This window comes from Schistosoma haematobium, chromosome 4 (genome assembly GCF_000699445.3).
Source record: "Schistosoma haematobium chromosome 4, whole genome shotgun sequence".
In the NCBI taxonomy this organism is placed as follows: domain Eukaryota; kingdom Metazoa; phylum Platyhelminthes; class Trematoda; order Strigeidida; family Schistosomatidae; genus Schistosoma; species Schistosoma haematobium.
The window spans coordinates 31,348,444-31,364,887 of NC_067199.1; the positions used below are offsets into that span (position 1 = coordinate 31,348,444).

The following is a 16,444-nucleotide window of genomic DNA, read 5'->3' on the forward strand; positions in this document are numbered from 1 at the left end:
TACATTTAACAAAAATGTAATTTTGAATCAATCTCATGTAAAACAAAAAGTGTATTTAATTCACTTGATATTGTTTTACTTGAATCTTCTCATTGATGTTTTAGGACTGAAATTGATCAGTCTCTTATTGGCATATGTGCATACTGTGCGTATGCCTCGATATTGCCTTAATTTACAAGCATTATAAGCAAAGATGGATAGTGGCTAGCAGTGGAATCCAGGAAGATTCAAGTAAAACAATATCAAGTGAATTAAACTTCAACCCATTGCACAAGCAAGTGGCTATCAGGACTCAGTAGCTAAGTGGATAACGCGATGGCGTTTGAAGCGAACGGTACTGAGTTCGAGTCTTAGAGTGAACATCAACTCTGAGATGCAGGTACATCCAGCTGACTAGTCCCAAACAGGACGAAACGCGCGTCGTGGATTCCACTGCTAACCACTATCCATCTTTGCTTAAAAAGTGTATTTGTTTTAACTGATTACATAAACTATTCATATACAGTGAATCAATAATTATCACATTGAAAATACATGATCCGTTTTATGTTTCATATTGATCTCTGTTCTTCGATTTGGTTCTTCTTTTTTTGTTAAGCAAATTTATTTATTGTCTTTATTATTGCCAAAGTAAACGAGGTTTATAAGGGAAAAATTAATTTTTATAAATGGTTATATGGAATTGTTATAGTTTGTTCAATTATTGTTGATTTCTATATTCTTATATACATAGATCATACTTAAATATTATGGTATACTTTCGATAATCATAAAATATACATTTTCATTAAATAATTTGTATTTTTTAAGATAATTTTATCATATATATTAGTTAGCGAAAATTGTATTTACCTATTTGATAGAGTTTTGTTTTCTGAGCTGAATGGTTTGGTCATGAGGCTTTCATCATTCTTGTGAATGACATCATCAGCACAAACTTCGGCTAGAAGTAAAGTGTTCGAATTTCTTCAAATATGGTTCATAAATTGTATTATAGACCTCGATATTGCTTGGTTATTGTTGACATTAGAGAAGTTTCAAAAACTTTAAAACTCACATCAATCAGCAATCAACAAACACATTGAAATCGATTCAATTTATTAAATAATCGGAAAAATTATGGACAAATATAGGACCAAAAATTAAATCAACTGGAGATACAATCAAAAGGTCAACAATAATCAATTAACATCGATGTCTAAGGGACAAGCTGTGAGGCTTATGTGTAGAACTTCAAACATTTCACTTTTACCTGAAATTTGTGCTGATGATTTCGTTCACTAGAATGATGAAAGCTCCACGACCAAACCATTCAGGTCAGAGAACAAAATTCTATCAAAATCATCCATCTAAGCTACAAATCTCCATCATGTATTCACCTAGAAGAACATTGGTATTTTTAATTCTTATATATTCTAAATTTATAATGAGATGTATAAAATAGTGTACTGGAATATTTTTACTAACAAGAGGGAAAAGTTATTTTACACTTGAATTCGATTATTTGTAAGGTATCATAGTCTTAGTGAGTTTTATACTCCTTAGCGGTTAAAAATGATCGAACGTATAATTGGTAGCTAAATACCGGAGGTTATAACCGTTTCGATTTTGGAAACCGAATACCATAGACAAATGTGTATATAATTATTGAGTCACATTACTGTTGTTAGTGTATATTATTAGAAAAAAGTCATTTTTTCATAAGTGACTTGTCAGGTTTGGTTGCTTGTATAGAATAATTAACAATATACTTCAAAGAAACAGTCTAAAATTCAAATGATAAATAATGGCAGGTTAACCTATTACAGTTGTATATATATATATATTTAAGAACTTGAAAAAATATCTCCTCTTAGTGTCCTCATAATGCATTATATATATACTGTTAAACTATAGTAAACTATCAATTGAAGTCCTGGACAGAAATAACGATAAATCATAAACCATAACCAATACGTTCATAACTTTTGAACATATTGTAGTTATTTGAGCTCGGCAGCTCCATCAATAACGTCGTTTAACGTTTGGAATAAAAGGTTCTATGGTTGAGTCCTCCTGCAAACAGTAACACATAGTAAAGAGATAACCATTAAAAGCTGTCTAAGTAATGTCACATATGTATCATTTGCCTTAATGTACTAATATTTAATTAGCTATATTCGCTTGTTGTATGTTAATTTCCAGAGATTCATTGAACAAGTATTGGTTAAATGAAAGACTTGTTTGAAAGATTTTACAGAAAATGTTTTGTATTTGATTAATAAATATGTATTGAAAGGTTCAGATCTATGCTGAACATGAGGAATGCAATCTAACATGTAATGTCATTGAAATTATTAGTTGTATTTCCAGCGTTATGGGATTGTATGACACTAAGCAATGTACAGGATACTTGAACATAAAGATACATGAACTAAAATTTAAATAAATACAGGTTTGTACACGGTCAGTTACCTATAAATTAAAATAGTTGCTAAGGTACCTTGCATTATCAAAATTTATTCACCAGAACATATATACTGTATTCAATTTACAAATGGTATTCAGATATTTGTACGAGTCTAATTGGTTATTTTCTTAATGTGGTAATAGCTAAATATTTATAAAACTTATTATTCACGAAGATTTCTCATGAAAGAACATAATATTTTCATCTTAACCCGGGGGCATCTGGTATAATATTGATAAATTAAGGTGATTGATTAGTGCATTAAACTTTCGTTCTGTAAATAATTTTAAATCATGATGTTTGCAAATATGAAGACTATTTTTAAGGATGAATAATAGTAAAAGACAGTTTTGGGGCCCAATATCTGACTTCTATTATGTCTGTGGATGCCTCTAACTCTACTAACTGATCGGTAACGATTACTTTCATCTTATCTATTCGTCCACATGCATAACTGCACGATGTATCATTCATTACCCATAAACATTATTCGATTACTATAATTACTGATATATTCCCATCGCAATGTATACCAAAAATATTATATAACTGGGGTCAAATTCAAGACCACTTAAGTGGTGAGCCCGTTGACAATATCGTACGATCTAATTTGAGTCAGATCACAAGTGACAAAGACAGTATTTGCTAATTTTAGTTCTGAAGTGATATTCTGTGAATTAATAGTATAATTTACATTTCCATCCAATTTATAGCCTTACACTTTTTATTTAATTACCTATATTCGGAATATTTCTGAAAAATATATTGTCCGAAATTACGCATAGATGGCAATAAAAGACTTTTCTATTTCTACTTATGATATCCATATTTTTTAGGATATATACCTTGAATTATTGATGGTGATGTAATATTTAAATATCATCCTCATACGTTTAAAGATTTTATTGTGGTTCCAACAATTTACGTCTTGTGTCAGTGCTGCACTTTCAAATGGAATACCGGTGATTTTAATTAAGACATAAATTAATTTGAATGTTTTGGCCCAGAAGAACCAACTAATAGAATATCTAAGAGCTTTAAAAAGAGCCATCAATAAATTTTTAACTTAAGAACTCGAATGAATGTATCATCTCAATCCATAATGCAACAAATTCGTTTTAACCAGATATAAGGCGAGACTATAATTTATGGACGAACCAATCAGGTGTAAGATAACAGGTCTCAGATTTTGGTGCGACATTCACTCATCCATCAACTGTGAATCATAATTCTAATTCCTCACACAGGTTCATAACCCTTATCTGGTCCTTGTTAATAATTGGACACTCAAGGTCAGTCTAGCGTCTCTCACAGGTCTTTCATAAATTATAGTCTCATCTAGTTATAATGCATGTGCCTAAATTTTCTATTATTACTTTATCATTTTCTGTCGAATATGAATAGTATACTATTGCAATGAAATCTTATTTAACTTCATTTATATACTGTGAAACAAACACATTCTAATTTAACATTAGAAATCACCATAATTTACAACTGTAATTTGATTTCAACTCTTTGGTGATCTCATGTGACAATCAGAAATTGTTTCTCGAAAAGCAGTTAAGCATTTAAAGGTAAATAACCGTATCTCTTATGATTTCATTATTGCTTAAAAAATATAGAACGAAAATGCTTTTATCGTTAACGTTCTATTCTTTTTATCCTCAATATCAATCATATATCTAATGTAGCTATATACGTAAATGTAAATCACATGAAAAAGTGAAATGTATACATGGTTTGAATAGATTTGGAAATGAATAAATAGATGATTACCGATTATTTTCAATGTTATTGTAGTAAATAAAAGCACCAAATGATTTATGTGGTATAAACTATGTAATACATTTTCAATGTTCATATATAATTAACACTATTGAACTAAGATTCCATATCTAACTGGTTGTATCGAGGATGATTGGCTATTTTTTAAAATTTAATAATAATGGTTTAAGGCCGAACTATTAAACTGACAGATGGCATCGTCTTGTTTATTTATCTACTATTAATTAAATTCGTACGTCTTATTGTCTGGTAGTCCTTTAAAATTTGTAGAAATATACATTGGATGGATGTGTTTTGCTAAAGATTTACAATAACTTATTCTGTTCGGCTAATAATTTCTCACTGGGTCTTTACTTCTGATAAACTTATAACCATAGATATCTGATCACGTGAATCACACGTTATCTGTTTCTTAACTATTGAAGCATTTATAAAATAGAATTGTAAAAGAAGAGGGAATCGTTGAAGCTTTCAGTAAATGAGTTTTAAATGTCAAAACAATTTAAAATAACAAAAAGACTATGTGTCATCATTAGTGATTCATGTTAGTCACCATACATTACATATGTCATTGATTTAAATCACTACATATACATATTTGTCTACATTTAATTGACTATGTCAATCTCCTCTGAAATCTTAGACAACTTGATTTATGTTAAGAAATTATAGATTCTGTTTTTAAAGCAGTCAAATATATCATAGTGCCGTGATTGCTTTATGCTGTATAATAATAAATTCATGTTACTCAAATGTTAACAAGCTAATTCCTATAGGGCTTTCAATATTTGACGAACTAAGGTGGGTGGGTACAGAATTGGCATTGAGAGCTTGGTAATTATTACTTCAAGTTGTCAGCTTTTTTTAAATCCTACGTTCATCACTAGTTTCAACCATGTTAACAAGTCAATTATCTTTTATCAGAAGGGGTTTGTGGAGATTTTAGAAATTCAACTAATTGAAATCATGAGTCAATTGGAGATAGTCCACCATGGAAAACCTGGAAGCACTCCAAGGCCGTTTCGTCCCAGTATGGGACTCCTCAGCAGTGTGCATCTACGATCCCACACCCCGCGAGATTCAAACCCAGGACCTATCAGTTTCGCGTCAGGCTCTTAACCATCTAAACCACTGGGCCGGCATCCAACGGTGTTAATGTCTAACTTCAACCAATCCACGAAGTTGCGCCACCGTACACCATTGTAATCAGTGAGTTGATATCTCACAACAGATCTGGTTGAACTTCACTGGTAACAACTTCTCACTAGAACTCCAGGAGTATTTCTTTAAGTCAATCACTAGTGAGCAGATTTTCCATGGTGGTCTAGCTTCAATTGACTCATAATTTTAATCAATTATCTTTTCTGAAGAAGTGATTAAAAGGTGTATTTCTAATTAAAAATAATACATAACCAATATGATAATTTATTAAAACATTTAAGGATAAGATAAATTCACTTACTTAATCTTTTTCGACTGTAATTGATTCTAGAGGCTGATTCTGTTGATGAAAAATTATGGAAATATAAAATTCAATTAAGAATATCAAATATTTAATTTAAGCTAAATAAAATTATCTTCATTAGAAAATTAGACATACATATATCATTACTACAAGTAAATGTAGAGATACAGAGTTATATGTTCATTAGATGTGAATTCCTTGTTTACGGATGTACCTTTGAAAAAAAACGATTGATATATTATGTGATTACATATCTTTAAACAAACTTAAATTATGTGTCCCTTTAAAAATTCTTAGAGATTTACTATTATTATGTGCTGACAAAATTCAGTTCATTTTTGAATGTGAATACTTTCGTCAGATTGTTGGGGTTGCTATGGGTAGTCCGCTAGGACCATTATTAGCAGATGTGTTCATGGCACGTGTTGAAAATATGACTGATGACTTAGTCGAAAACATGTCACTTTATAAGAGTAATGTGGACGATATCTTGGTTGTTTGTGAAAGATATGAGGATATGTACTGTTTATTAAATAAATGTAACACTCTCTAAAACCATATTAGTCTCTCATGTGAAGAGGAGAAGAATGATCAACTTCCCTTCCTAGATATACTTCTGAGTAGACGAGAAAATGGCTCAGTCAAACTATCCATTTTTAGAAAACTAACATGGACAGGTCAATACCTTAGTTAATATAATTATTACCCAGTGCAATACAAACGTGGTTTGATAAGGTGCCTATTCAATTGGCTTGATCGTATTTGTACAAATGATGCCATTGATGATGATGTTAAGTTGCTAAATTTAACATTAATGGAAAAATGGCTATCCTCTGACATTCATAAATAGATGGAAAGTCCATGGTACACTGATCCCTACTGTAACCTTGGTAGAAAAAGGCCTGTCTACATTACTTTACCATTCAGAGGTGATTCAAATAGCCTTTTATTGAAACAGAGGCTTAAATCAGTCATCAACAAAAGCAAAGGTCATTACCAAAGAAAGAACAAGGTGCATGCTTCATCCAAAACTTAAAAGACATGAAAACGATTGTGTCACATCCCCCTGTATTTACCAATTTAAATGTGTGTGTGATCACACATACATAGGGAGGAGCAATCGTGATCTCAAAATTAGGGTGTGTGAACATATACCAGAATTGACAGATAATTCCCATTTAAACATTAAAATTAAAACACGAAGTTCAGCGAAGGGATCTCTTTTCAACGAATTTATTATCAAGCTGTACAATCAAGTGACCCAATAAGAGTAGAAGATAAACATGCATCATCCTCTATTGTTAAATATATAATCAAAACAGGCCATAAGATTGATTTTAACTCGGCTTTTGTGATGTTGTATAACAGTGTAAAAGGGCGTATACTAAGGTTTATTGAAGCCTTAGCCATATGAAAATTCAAACCCCCTTTGTGTATTCAAAAGCAGTTTGTTCTCACCTTAAACCTACCCTGGTAATATTAGCTTATTATTCAGAGTGATTAGGTTTCAAATTGTGTTCACATTATTATTACTCTTATTATTACCCTTGTCTCCTGTTACCCCATCTCCAGTCCAGTTGACCTTTTATTTTTATATATAAATGTTCTTAACAAGTATATTTGTGATCAGATTGTTCGAAATGTTTTGCGCCAATATTTCACATAGTTCTGATAATCTTCGTCTTCTTATTACATTATCGAAATTTATCAATGGGACTAATTGTCTTAAATATAGGGTTTAATTAAACATTTGGGACAGATTATCGTTAAATAAAATAATTTAACTTGTCAAACCGATAAATTTTGAGATAATTTGTTCCATGCTTGAACTATTTAATAAAATTTTAAATTCGACTTAAGATTGTTTAAATTATCCGGTTGTTGATATTTTTGACCACATTTTGATCAATATTGCTGAGACGAAACACGCGTCCGAGATTCCACTGATATCTATATTTCATTTGTTCTATATAAACTTGAATCATATTCACTATTTCAAGGCAATCCATAATGGCGGAATATATACCAACCAAGGCTGATCAAATTTTGATCACAATTATCAAGAACTTGATAATTTAGACAACTTCAAATCTAATTGAATCACATACTCGTAGAATGAGTGAGAGTCTACTTGGACTCCATTGGTGAGTGAATAATGCGACGGTGTGACGGTCTGAAAGTGAACTCTGAGATATAGGTACATCAATGAATTCAAAATAGTTAGAAATACGCATTCTGAATTCCATTTCCAGATACATCCTATATATTCTTTGTAAAATATTTAGGTTCATGGTACTTATTCTAGAGTAAATTTTGATGGAACTTAGTGAAGTGCATCAATTTACTGGTTGTCATGAAGTGAGATCCACATAATCTTCCTTTTTTTGTTTTGTCGTTAAATACCTTTGTAATATGATTTAAAAATTAGTTTAAATAACTTGTGATGTATAACTTACTTGTGATGTATAAGCGCAAACCTATTGTTAATGGTTCCGAGAATAATGACAAGAAAATCGTATTTAAATAAAATTAGAGAGATTCAGACAAATGGGTGAATTATTCTAAAGGGATTTGACTACTCCTACATACGCTATTGTACAAAATAGTCTTTTATTTTTATGAACTTTACTTTAGTATATGTATTCTTATTAACTCAAAAGAACAGAAGTTAGAGCTTCTTAACTTTTCATATCTATTTAGCACAAAATGAATTCGTACTTTCGTTACCGAAAATGCTGTTTATGTGATTTTAAATTGATTTTCAGTCTATAGGATACTCAACTGACAACTAAAATATTCACGAATCGGTTGGATTAATTATGGGAATATTACTTATCAATTTATTGATCCCAGAACTGTGAGTGACTAGACCGCTCATAGAAACAAGGTTGAGGTGAGAAATTGTTTGTAGGATATGAAATATTTAAATGATGCATCCTTAGGCATAGTATCTAATTCTATTAAATATAAACGCATTAAACAAAAGATGCACGTTGTAATAAACTCTTGTGGCTCATAGAAATAAAATAGAGTTCAATAATGTAGACAAAACATGACTTTTAACACCAATGTAATGCTTACATGTTGGTATACAATGCTGAAATCATACATAACTTTGAGATTGGCACCATACAGTTGTGGATGGCTCCGGAATACTCAAAGTGAATTATATCCTAGTTAAGATCTTTCATCAGTGCAGGTCAATATAAATAGTGAAACCCAAAACTGTTTTACCGAAACATGTTCTGGATTCTCAAAACAGCTGAGAACGCTGTTAGTACAGTTAAATTCCCTGTTTTGGATGATTAAATACTGTAGTTTTCATACTTCTTCTAGCGGACATTATTAACACAAATTTCAGTTAGTAGTGAGTTATTAGAATTGCTCTACAGATGGTCAAAGGATTGTTTTGACAATATTAATATTCATGAGAACCCAACTCTATGAAAATAATCCTTCTCAGCTATAGATATTCACTAGCTAAAACTGTTCCTAGCTCAGACGTTTATTACTTATCATTACGTATGCTAACAAATTTACAGTCGTTTTAAATGACTGGATATTTGTATTGCTCCCGGCAAGCCAGAAAAAAAACTTATGATGATAATAAAAGACTGACATATCCTTGGATCAATAGGTAAGTAGTATGCCTCAATAATCATACATTTGCGAATTTCATCTTAGAACATCTTGAATATCTTCAAATTAAAATGTTCAGTAAACTGTAATTATGCAAACCGATTCTATCTCAGAAGGTTAACATTAAGTTTGTTAACACTTTAATAGTTGAGATCATGAGTCAATTGAAGCTAGATCACCATGGAAAACCTGGAAGCACTGATAGGTCATGGGTTCGAACCTTGCGAGGCGGGGTCGTGGATAGGCACTGCTGAGGAGTCCCACAGTAGTACGAAATGGCCATCCAGTGCTTCCAGGTTTTCCATGGTTGTCTAGGTTCATTTGATTCATGATCTCAACTAGTAAAAGTGTTAACATTTCTTAAAATATGAACTAAATGATAAATATGTGGTGTTATAATAGTAATAAAGTTTTAAATACATACTTAACACATATTTGAGCATTTAATTATAACTACTATCTATGTACAACAGAAACAAGTTTACACATTTTCCTATGTAAAATACTAAATTAAAATGCCGACGCGTTTGATGTTTATTATATATATTTATGTCATTTTTATTTGTTAAATGAATTGTACAGACTGAGAGCAATACAGAATACTGGTTAGATAATTATTAAGCTAGTTTGTACCCGCCTTTGATCTTCACGTTGTCAAAATCTAATAATCATATATTTTCAAATGATACCGTGTAAAGTTAGTATTTTTTGCTCAAGTTTCTCATACAAATACATCTTCATTCAATTAGCCATTCTGAACTTTCTTAGAACTACTACGAATAGAAATATACCAATCACTTAAACGTGTCTATTTCTAACACATTTATTCGTTTTACTCTCCAGATTAAGTATTTTGTACTAAAATATGTCTATCACAAAAAGGATTAATATTGTGACGATGAATTACTAGTGCAGGTCACAAACAAAATCCTGTTCATCTCAGTCATATATATATACTGGACCAGTACTTTTAAAAGTCTGTTCATAGTTCCTAAATTTATCAGTATGGGGTTGTTGAAATTGTTGAGTGTTTTTTATCGAGATCAAGAGTCGATGAATGTTAGACCACCAGTAAGAACCTGGGTGGCCGTTTCGTCTTAGCATGGGACTGCCCAGCAATGCGTATTCACGATCCCGCAGTCGGGATTCGAGCCCAATGCATTCGATCTCGCGTGCAAGCGCTCAACCTCTGGACCATTGAACCGGCATCCAACGATGCTACTGTCTAACTGAGCACTGCTAAGGCGTCCCAAAATAGGACGAAACGGCCGTCCAGTAATTCCAGGTTTTTAAGAATGTTTTAACATTCATCGATTCATGATCTCAATCAAAAACTAAATTTATTTTTGCTGACAATGAAAGTTCATAAAGATCTCTTTTTTTTAAAAAATCTATCTATGAAATCATAACGTGAAATAAGATTATTTTTAAAAGCTTATAATTTTAAGGACAAGTTGATCAGCCTAATGTTTAATAATTGATAGCAATAGGTCAACAATTTCAATTAGTAATAATTATCAACAATTACATAAAAGAAGAATTTGAGAAATCGTTTAGAAAAAAAACTATGCATCATTAGAAAATTTGTCTCATCCATATTGATTTCGTCAACTAATCATATAATTACAGTGATTTGTAACAGTTTACTAATAAAAATATCCATTGAGATGTACATTCATTCAAATTTATTGATTTTAACCGGTAAAAAAACTATGACGTAACTTACCGTTTACAATTACATGGTAACTAATCATTTGTGATGTTCTTCCCATAAGCATACATGTATAAATATCTGAATCGGTTGGTGTTACAAAGTCAATAATTAAATCCCACCGACGACGTTTCCAATTATTTTTAAAATTATATTTATCTAAATAATTTTGATAAGATAACTTATTTCCTTTTAATATAGATTTTTCATTGTATTCTTTGAAATATTTTGTTTTCATATTGAAATGATTAGTTTCACTGTTGAAATAATTTTCATCACTAATATTTAAACGAAATCTAGAATCTTGCATGAAACTAACTGTAGATACAAATAAAGGATTTTGTCCTTTCTCCCAGATAATTGTCTATAAAAATAAAAAGTGAAATATTGTAAATAAATTAATTTTGTCCGCGTAAATTGTAATACACAGTAAAATAGTTAAGGTAATTTCAAGTGAGTAACATATTAGGAAGATTTAATAGTTTAATTCATGAGTCAATTGAAGCTAGTCCATTGTGGAAAACCTGGAAGCACTGGACGGTCGTTTCGTTTTAGTACGGGATTCTTCATCAATTCGCATCCAGGATTCTGCTTCGTGAGACTCGAACCCAGAACATATCGGTCTCGCGCGCGAGCGCTTAACAACTAGACCACTGAGCCGGCCGGCATCTAACGGTGTGAATGTCTAACTTCAACCAATCCACGAAGTTTCTTCACCGTCCACCATTGTTATCAGTGAGTTACTATTTCACAACAAACCCGGTTGACTCATGCATTCATCTATTAAATTACTATAATATCCGCAAAACCGTTCTCTGAATATTAATAAAAGTTAAAATAAAATGCTTAGGCGAATGGATAAGACGACCAATTCAAAATAAAGATTGTATAAGCCATTTTTTTTCGTGGTTTCTTGACAGAGTGTGTGAAAAATTTTATTATAACATTTATTTTAAAAATGCATTATTTAGTTTAATTGATTATTAAAAACGGTCGGCTTTATATATAAGATGACCCTCGAACTTTTTAATTATTTAGGTATTGTTTTTGGATCAACAAATTGTAATAAATATAATCTAATCTGGTTGGAGTTTTCTTAGAAAGATTTTTTTCTACTGAATGGGGTTCCCGACCCCATGCCCAATCCTCCTCCTTTGCCCGGGCTTGAGACCGGCAGTAATTCTAGAAGAGCTACAGGCAGAGTTTGTAATGATTACATTTACCTACATTTTAAATTAAGCACTTATTGTTACTAAGTATTATTATTACAGATTACTAATTTTTAACAAAAAGTAACGTCAACTATAGAACTGTCAGTAATCCAAAACATCAACGCAGTTTTTCCCTCTAGTTAGAAAATTTTTAGTATGCTCGTCGAGGATCTTTAGATATTACAGCTCTCGTGATACTAATCAAACATTCAATAGAATCATACTGATCTGAATTTTAAAATTGATCGTTATCCAATTTATATTTTGCGAATGCTAGATTCATCTAAGGTGTGTGGAATTTATATACTTTTGGTTATTGATTTACGTTTATCATAACGTCATCCAAGGATTTAACAAAACCTGTAGTCTTTTAAGTGGATAAATGATATATTTATGTCAAGATAGAAATGTTAATCGTCGCCGCTTGTTTATTTATTAAAATACGTATGTAATGAAAATGTCATGATTCTACTCTGACACTAAAACTCATTCTGAGTTTCCTATCAGTAAATTCGATAAAGCCATTTTAGATATAATGCTTAATGCTGGCTGTTGACAATAGAAATGATTAAGTGAGACGTATTTTAACTTCATCAGGGATAACCTCGTTTCATATTGAAAACCTTGGTGATTCTGTTAAAAAAATCCAATGATACTCAAAATTCTTTTACCTTAAAATCATTTTTTATGGAAGAACGTTGAAATAGAGTATACCATTTGGAAACTGAAAACGATGATCTGACTTAATTTTTACATGTTCATTAAAGAATGGTGGTGAGGGAAAATGGCAAAAATAATAGAAAACTGTTATATCTTGAATGTTGATTTCTTGATATACCGCGGATAACAGAGCGTTAGAACACCAAAACCTTTCTAAGTCGCAATAAGAAGACAGAAGACTAATGAAATGAATATTATTCCAAACAGTGTCAATCATAGTACGAAATTGTCAGGTATTTATAGTTTTCAGTAAGAGCGAAATCATCATTACAGTCCTCCAATCCGCATACAGAGGCTATTAGCATTATCCAATCGGGAAGCTACACGTAGGATTTGTAGAATATTCTTCCGAAAGGTGATCGGATGTGACATCTTCGGCTCCTTCTGAGCCCCTTACAGATTCCTCGGGTTCACCTGTAGTCCGTCGTCACAAAAATCCTTTCTGCGTAAAATCAATTTTATCAAGTTACATAAGGTGTGACAAGTTCGATATATCAAAATATTAGCCAATAAATTGGTCGTTTTTAATAAAGATTATTCTGACATACAATCTGACTAAAATACAGTTTGAAATGATCCCATTGTTGATATTCCTTTTGAAATTGGATCAGCCTTAGTTAGTATGTGTGCATTCTCTGTGGATCACCTCGATATAACTAATGAGACATAAGAAAATATAGAATAGATGGATAAGATGCAGGTGCATTCATGTTGATAAATCTCAAACATGATGAAATGTGTGTCTGAAATTTCACTGGTATCTATATTCTATTTGTTTTATATCAACTTGAATCATATTTACTATTTCACGGCAATCCGTAATGGTGGGATATATACCAACCAAGGCTGATCAAATTTTGATCACAAATATCAAGAACTTGATAATTTAGACTATTTCAAATCTAATTGAATCACATACTCGTAGCATGAGTGAGAGTCTACTTGGACTTCGTTGGTGAGTAAGTAATGCGATGGTGTTTTAATTTAATGATACATGTTTAAAATCACAGACGGAAGGTGAAAATCGATATGACAAATTCAAAACAGTAAGAAATACGCATTCTGGATTTCATTGTTAGTTACTTTTCATCTATTTTAAATTAACTTTTATTTATGTGTTTGTTCGAAACGAATCAATTGTTTCCTTCTCAACAATTATTTAGATTATTGAATATTATTTTTAGTAGCTAACCGTCTGTATTCTTTGATAGTTCCTATGTATTTGACAGGAGATATATTGCCAATTTTTTTTCGGTTCACTATATTTCTATTATGAAGATATATTTCGAATGTTTGCGTAAAACATTTTAAGTTTTTGGAGGTAGTTTATTTAATTTATCATAAAAAATCATTATATTCATGTTGTATGAACAGAATGTATAAAACTGGAGAACTATATTATATATAAGAATATTATCTTTGTATTTATAACTATCCTATCTGAACAATACGTAGTCATTATCAACTAATGTAACGATGAAGCAATTAGAATTGTAATTACATTTAGAATCTTGAAAATTAGTACTGATTATCAATTCATTACTAATAACTTTACAAAATCTCAAATGTTTCTCAGTAATTAATTGAAATGTTGACTACATTTGTCAATCAAATCTAGACCACCATTGAAAATCTAAAAGTACTAGACGACCATTTTCTATGATTGTCTAACTTTAATTAACTTATGAACTTAACTATTAAATTATTGCAATTTCCACCCTATTTCTTATGTTTTTAAAGTCAATTAATACAGATACAAAGTTAAAATGAAATTCCTATGAAAAAGTAGAATAAAGATGTATGTCAAACAAATCATTAATAAAACATTTTTCAATCGTAGTCTAACGTCAATCGGTTGATGATCTCAATAAAAAAAACTTAACAATCTCCACAACCCCTAAACTGATAATTACCATGTGCTCACTAATGACTAGCTTCGCGAGAAAATTCCCGGAGTTCTGGTGAGAAGTCGTGACCAGTGGAGCTAATCCGTGTCGGGTAGAAACAAGGTGTCTACCTCAGTACAATGGAAGATGGTCGCTCAACTTCTTGGATTGGTTGAGGTTAGACATTAGCACCATTGGATGCCGGCTCAGTGGTCCGGTAGGTTAAGCGTTCGCGTGTGAGACTGAAGGCCCTGAGCTCGAATCCCGCGAGCGGGATCGTGGATGCGCACTGCTGAGGAATCCCACAATAGGACGAAACGGCCGTTCAGTGCTTCCAAGTTTTCAATGGTGGTCTAACATCAATTGGTTCGTGATCAAAACAACATTTTTGTTTTCTTATAACGTGATAAATTACAAAAAAAAACAACTGTAATCATTGTCATGAGCAATCTAAACAGATGACTTTAACAAAATCAGTTATTTAATTTATTTGACCTAATATATAATCTTTTACTATAAAGATATACTAACCTTTTTTAATAGATTAATTTCATAGAAAACATGATTGTTTTTATTTTTTCATAAAATATATTTTGATCATTTAATTCATATTGATATAGTTTTTTAATATATGATGGCGTAAATTTTTTTATTATAATAAATCAATATTATGAACTTGCATTATATAGAAACTAAGGACAATGATTGTTCACCTATGTAATCATAATAATGTTACCTAGTAACCTAAAATAGATGATTGACTGGATAAATTAAAGAAAGAAGAAAAACAACTATGTATAATATTTATTAATTATAACTATTAAATAAACTACTAATCATCAGAATATCATTTGTCTTTTATGTATGTTTTATTATGAAATCTATCTATCTATCTATCTATCTATCTATCTATCTATCTATATATATATATATATATATATATATATATATATATATATATATATATATATATATATATATATAAAGTTTTGTTAGAATGAATAATGTTCATTTTATATTTTCATCATTCATTAATGTATTATTGTAGAGAATATTTCTAGTTTACTATATGCAAATAATTTTGCATTAGCTTATTATAATTGATATTGTTATAGTAAATGATGAAGTTTATAGTTGGCATTTGTTATTATTTAAAGGCATCATTTAAAAAGACTAGATTTAATGATTTTGATTTGCAACAGGTAGTTTGGTATATTCTAAAAGTGATACATCCATAGTATATTAAAGAAGTGAGATTACAATAAACATTAAATAGCTGTTTTATTTCAGTATGTAACAATAGAGCAGTACATACAACCAAATGTAATATCATATTCACCACTTTAATGTTTATTGGTGAGTCACAGATAAAGAATTCGTTGGATAATTATTTATTCGCACCTTCATTTGTGGTAAAGCACGAATTCTTAACAATGACATTGATGATTTTGTATGAAAGCCGCTACCTATTTTACATCATTAGTAGTTGCTTCTGATAATTGAAAAGATCATAACGGAGAGAAAACTGCTATCCGATGCCTTTTCTTATATAAAGTGACTGTCAGTTCTTAACAA

The 16,444-nt window shown here is 30.8% G+C and overlaps 1 protein-coding gene across 2 annotated transcripts in view; it reads right to left on the reverse strand.

Moving 5' to 3' along the window:
• The window catches only part of MS3_00007853 (uncharacterized protein), an 81,005-nt gene that overhangs the window by 24,266 nt on the left and 40,295 nt on the right, over nt 1-16,444 (reverse strand). The window contains exons 1-3 of one of the 2 annotated variants that reach the window (XM_051216201.1): nt 15,401-15,440; nt 11,068-11,416; nt 5,700-5,738 (exon numbers count right to left, since the gene is read on the reverse strand). In XM_051216201.1, coding sequence (XP_051066767.1) covers nt 5,700-5,738; nt 11,068-11,290 — 262 coding nt within the window. In that variant the 5' untranslated portion in view covers nt 11,291-11,416; nt 15,401-15,440. Of the gene's footprint in view, nt 1-5,699; nt 5,739-11,067; nt 11,417-15,400; nt 15,441-16,444 lie in introns of those variants that run through there. The other variant, XM_051216202.1, reaches the window with a different exon arrangement.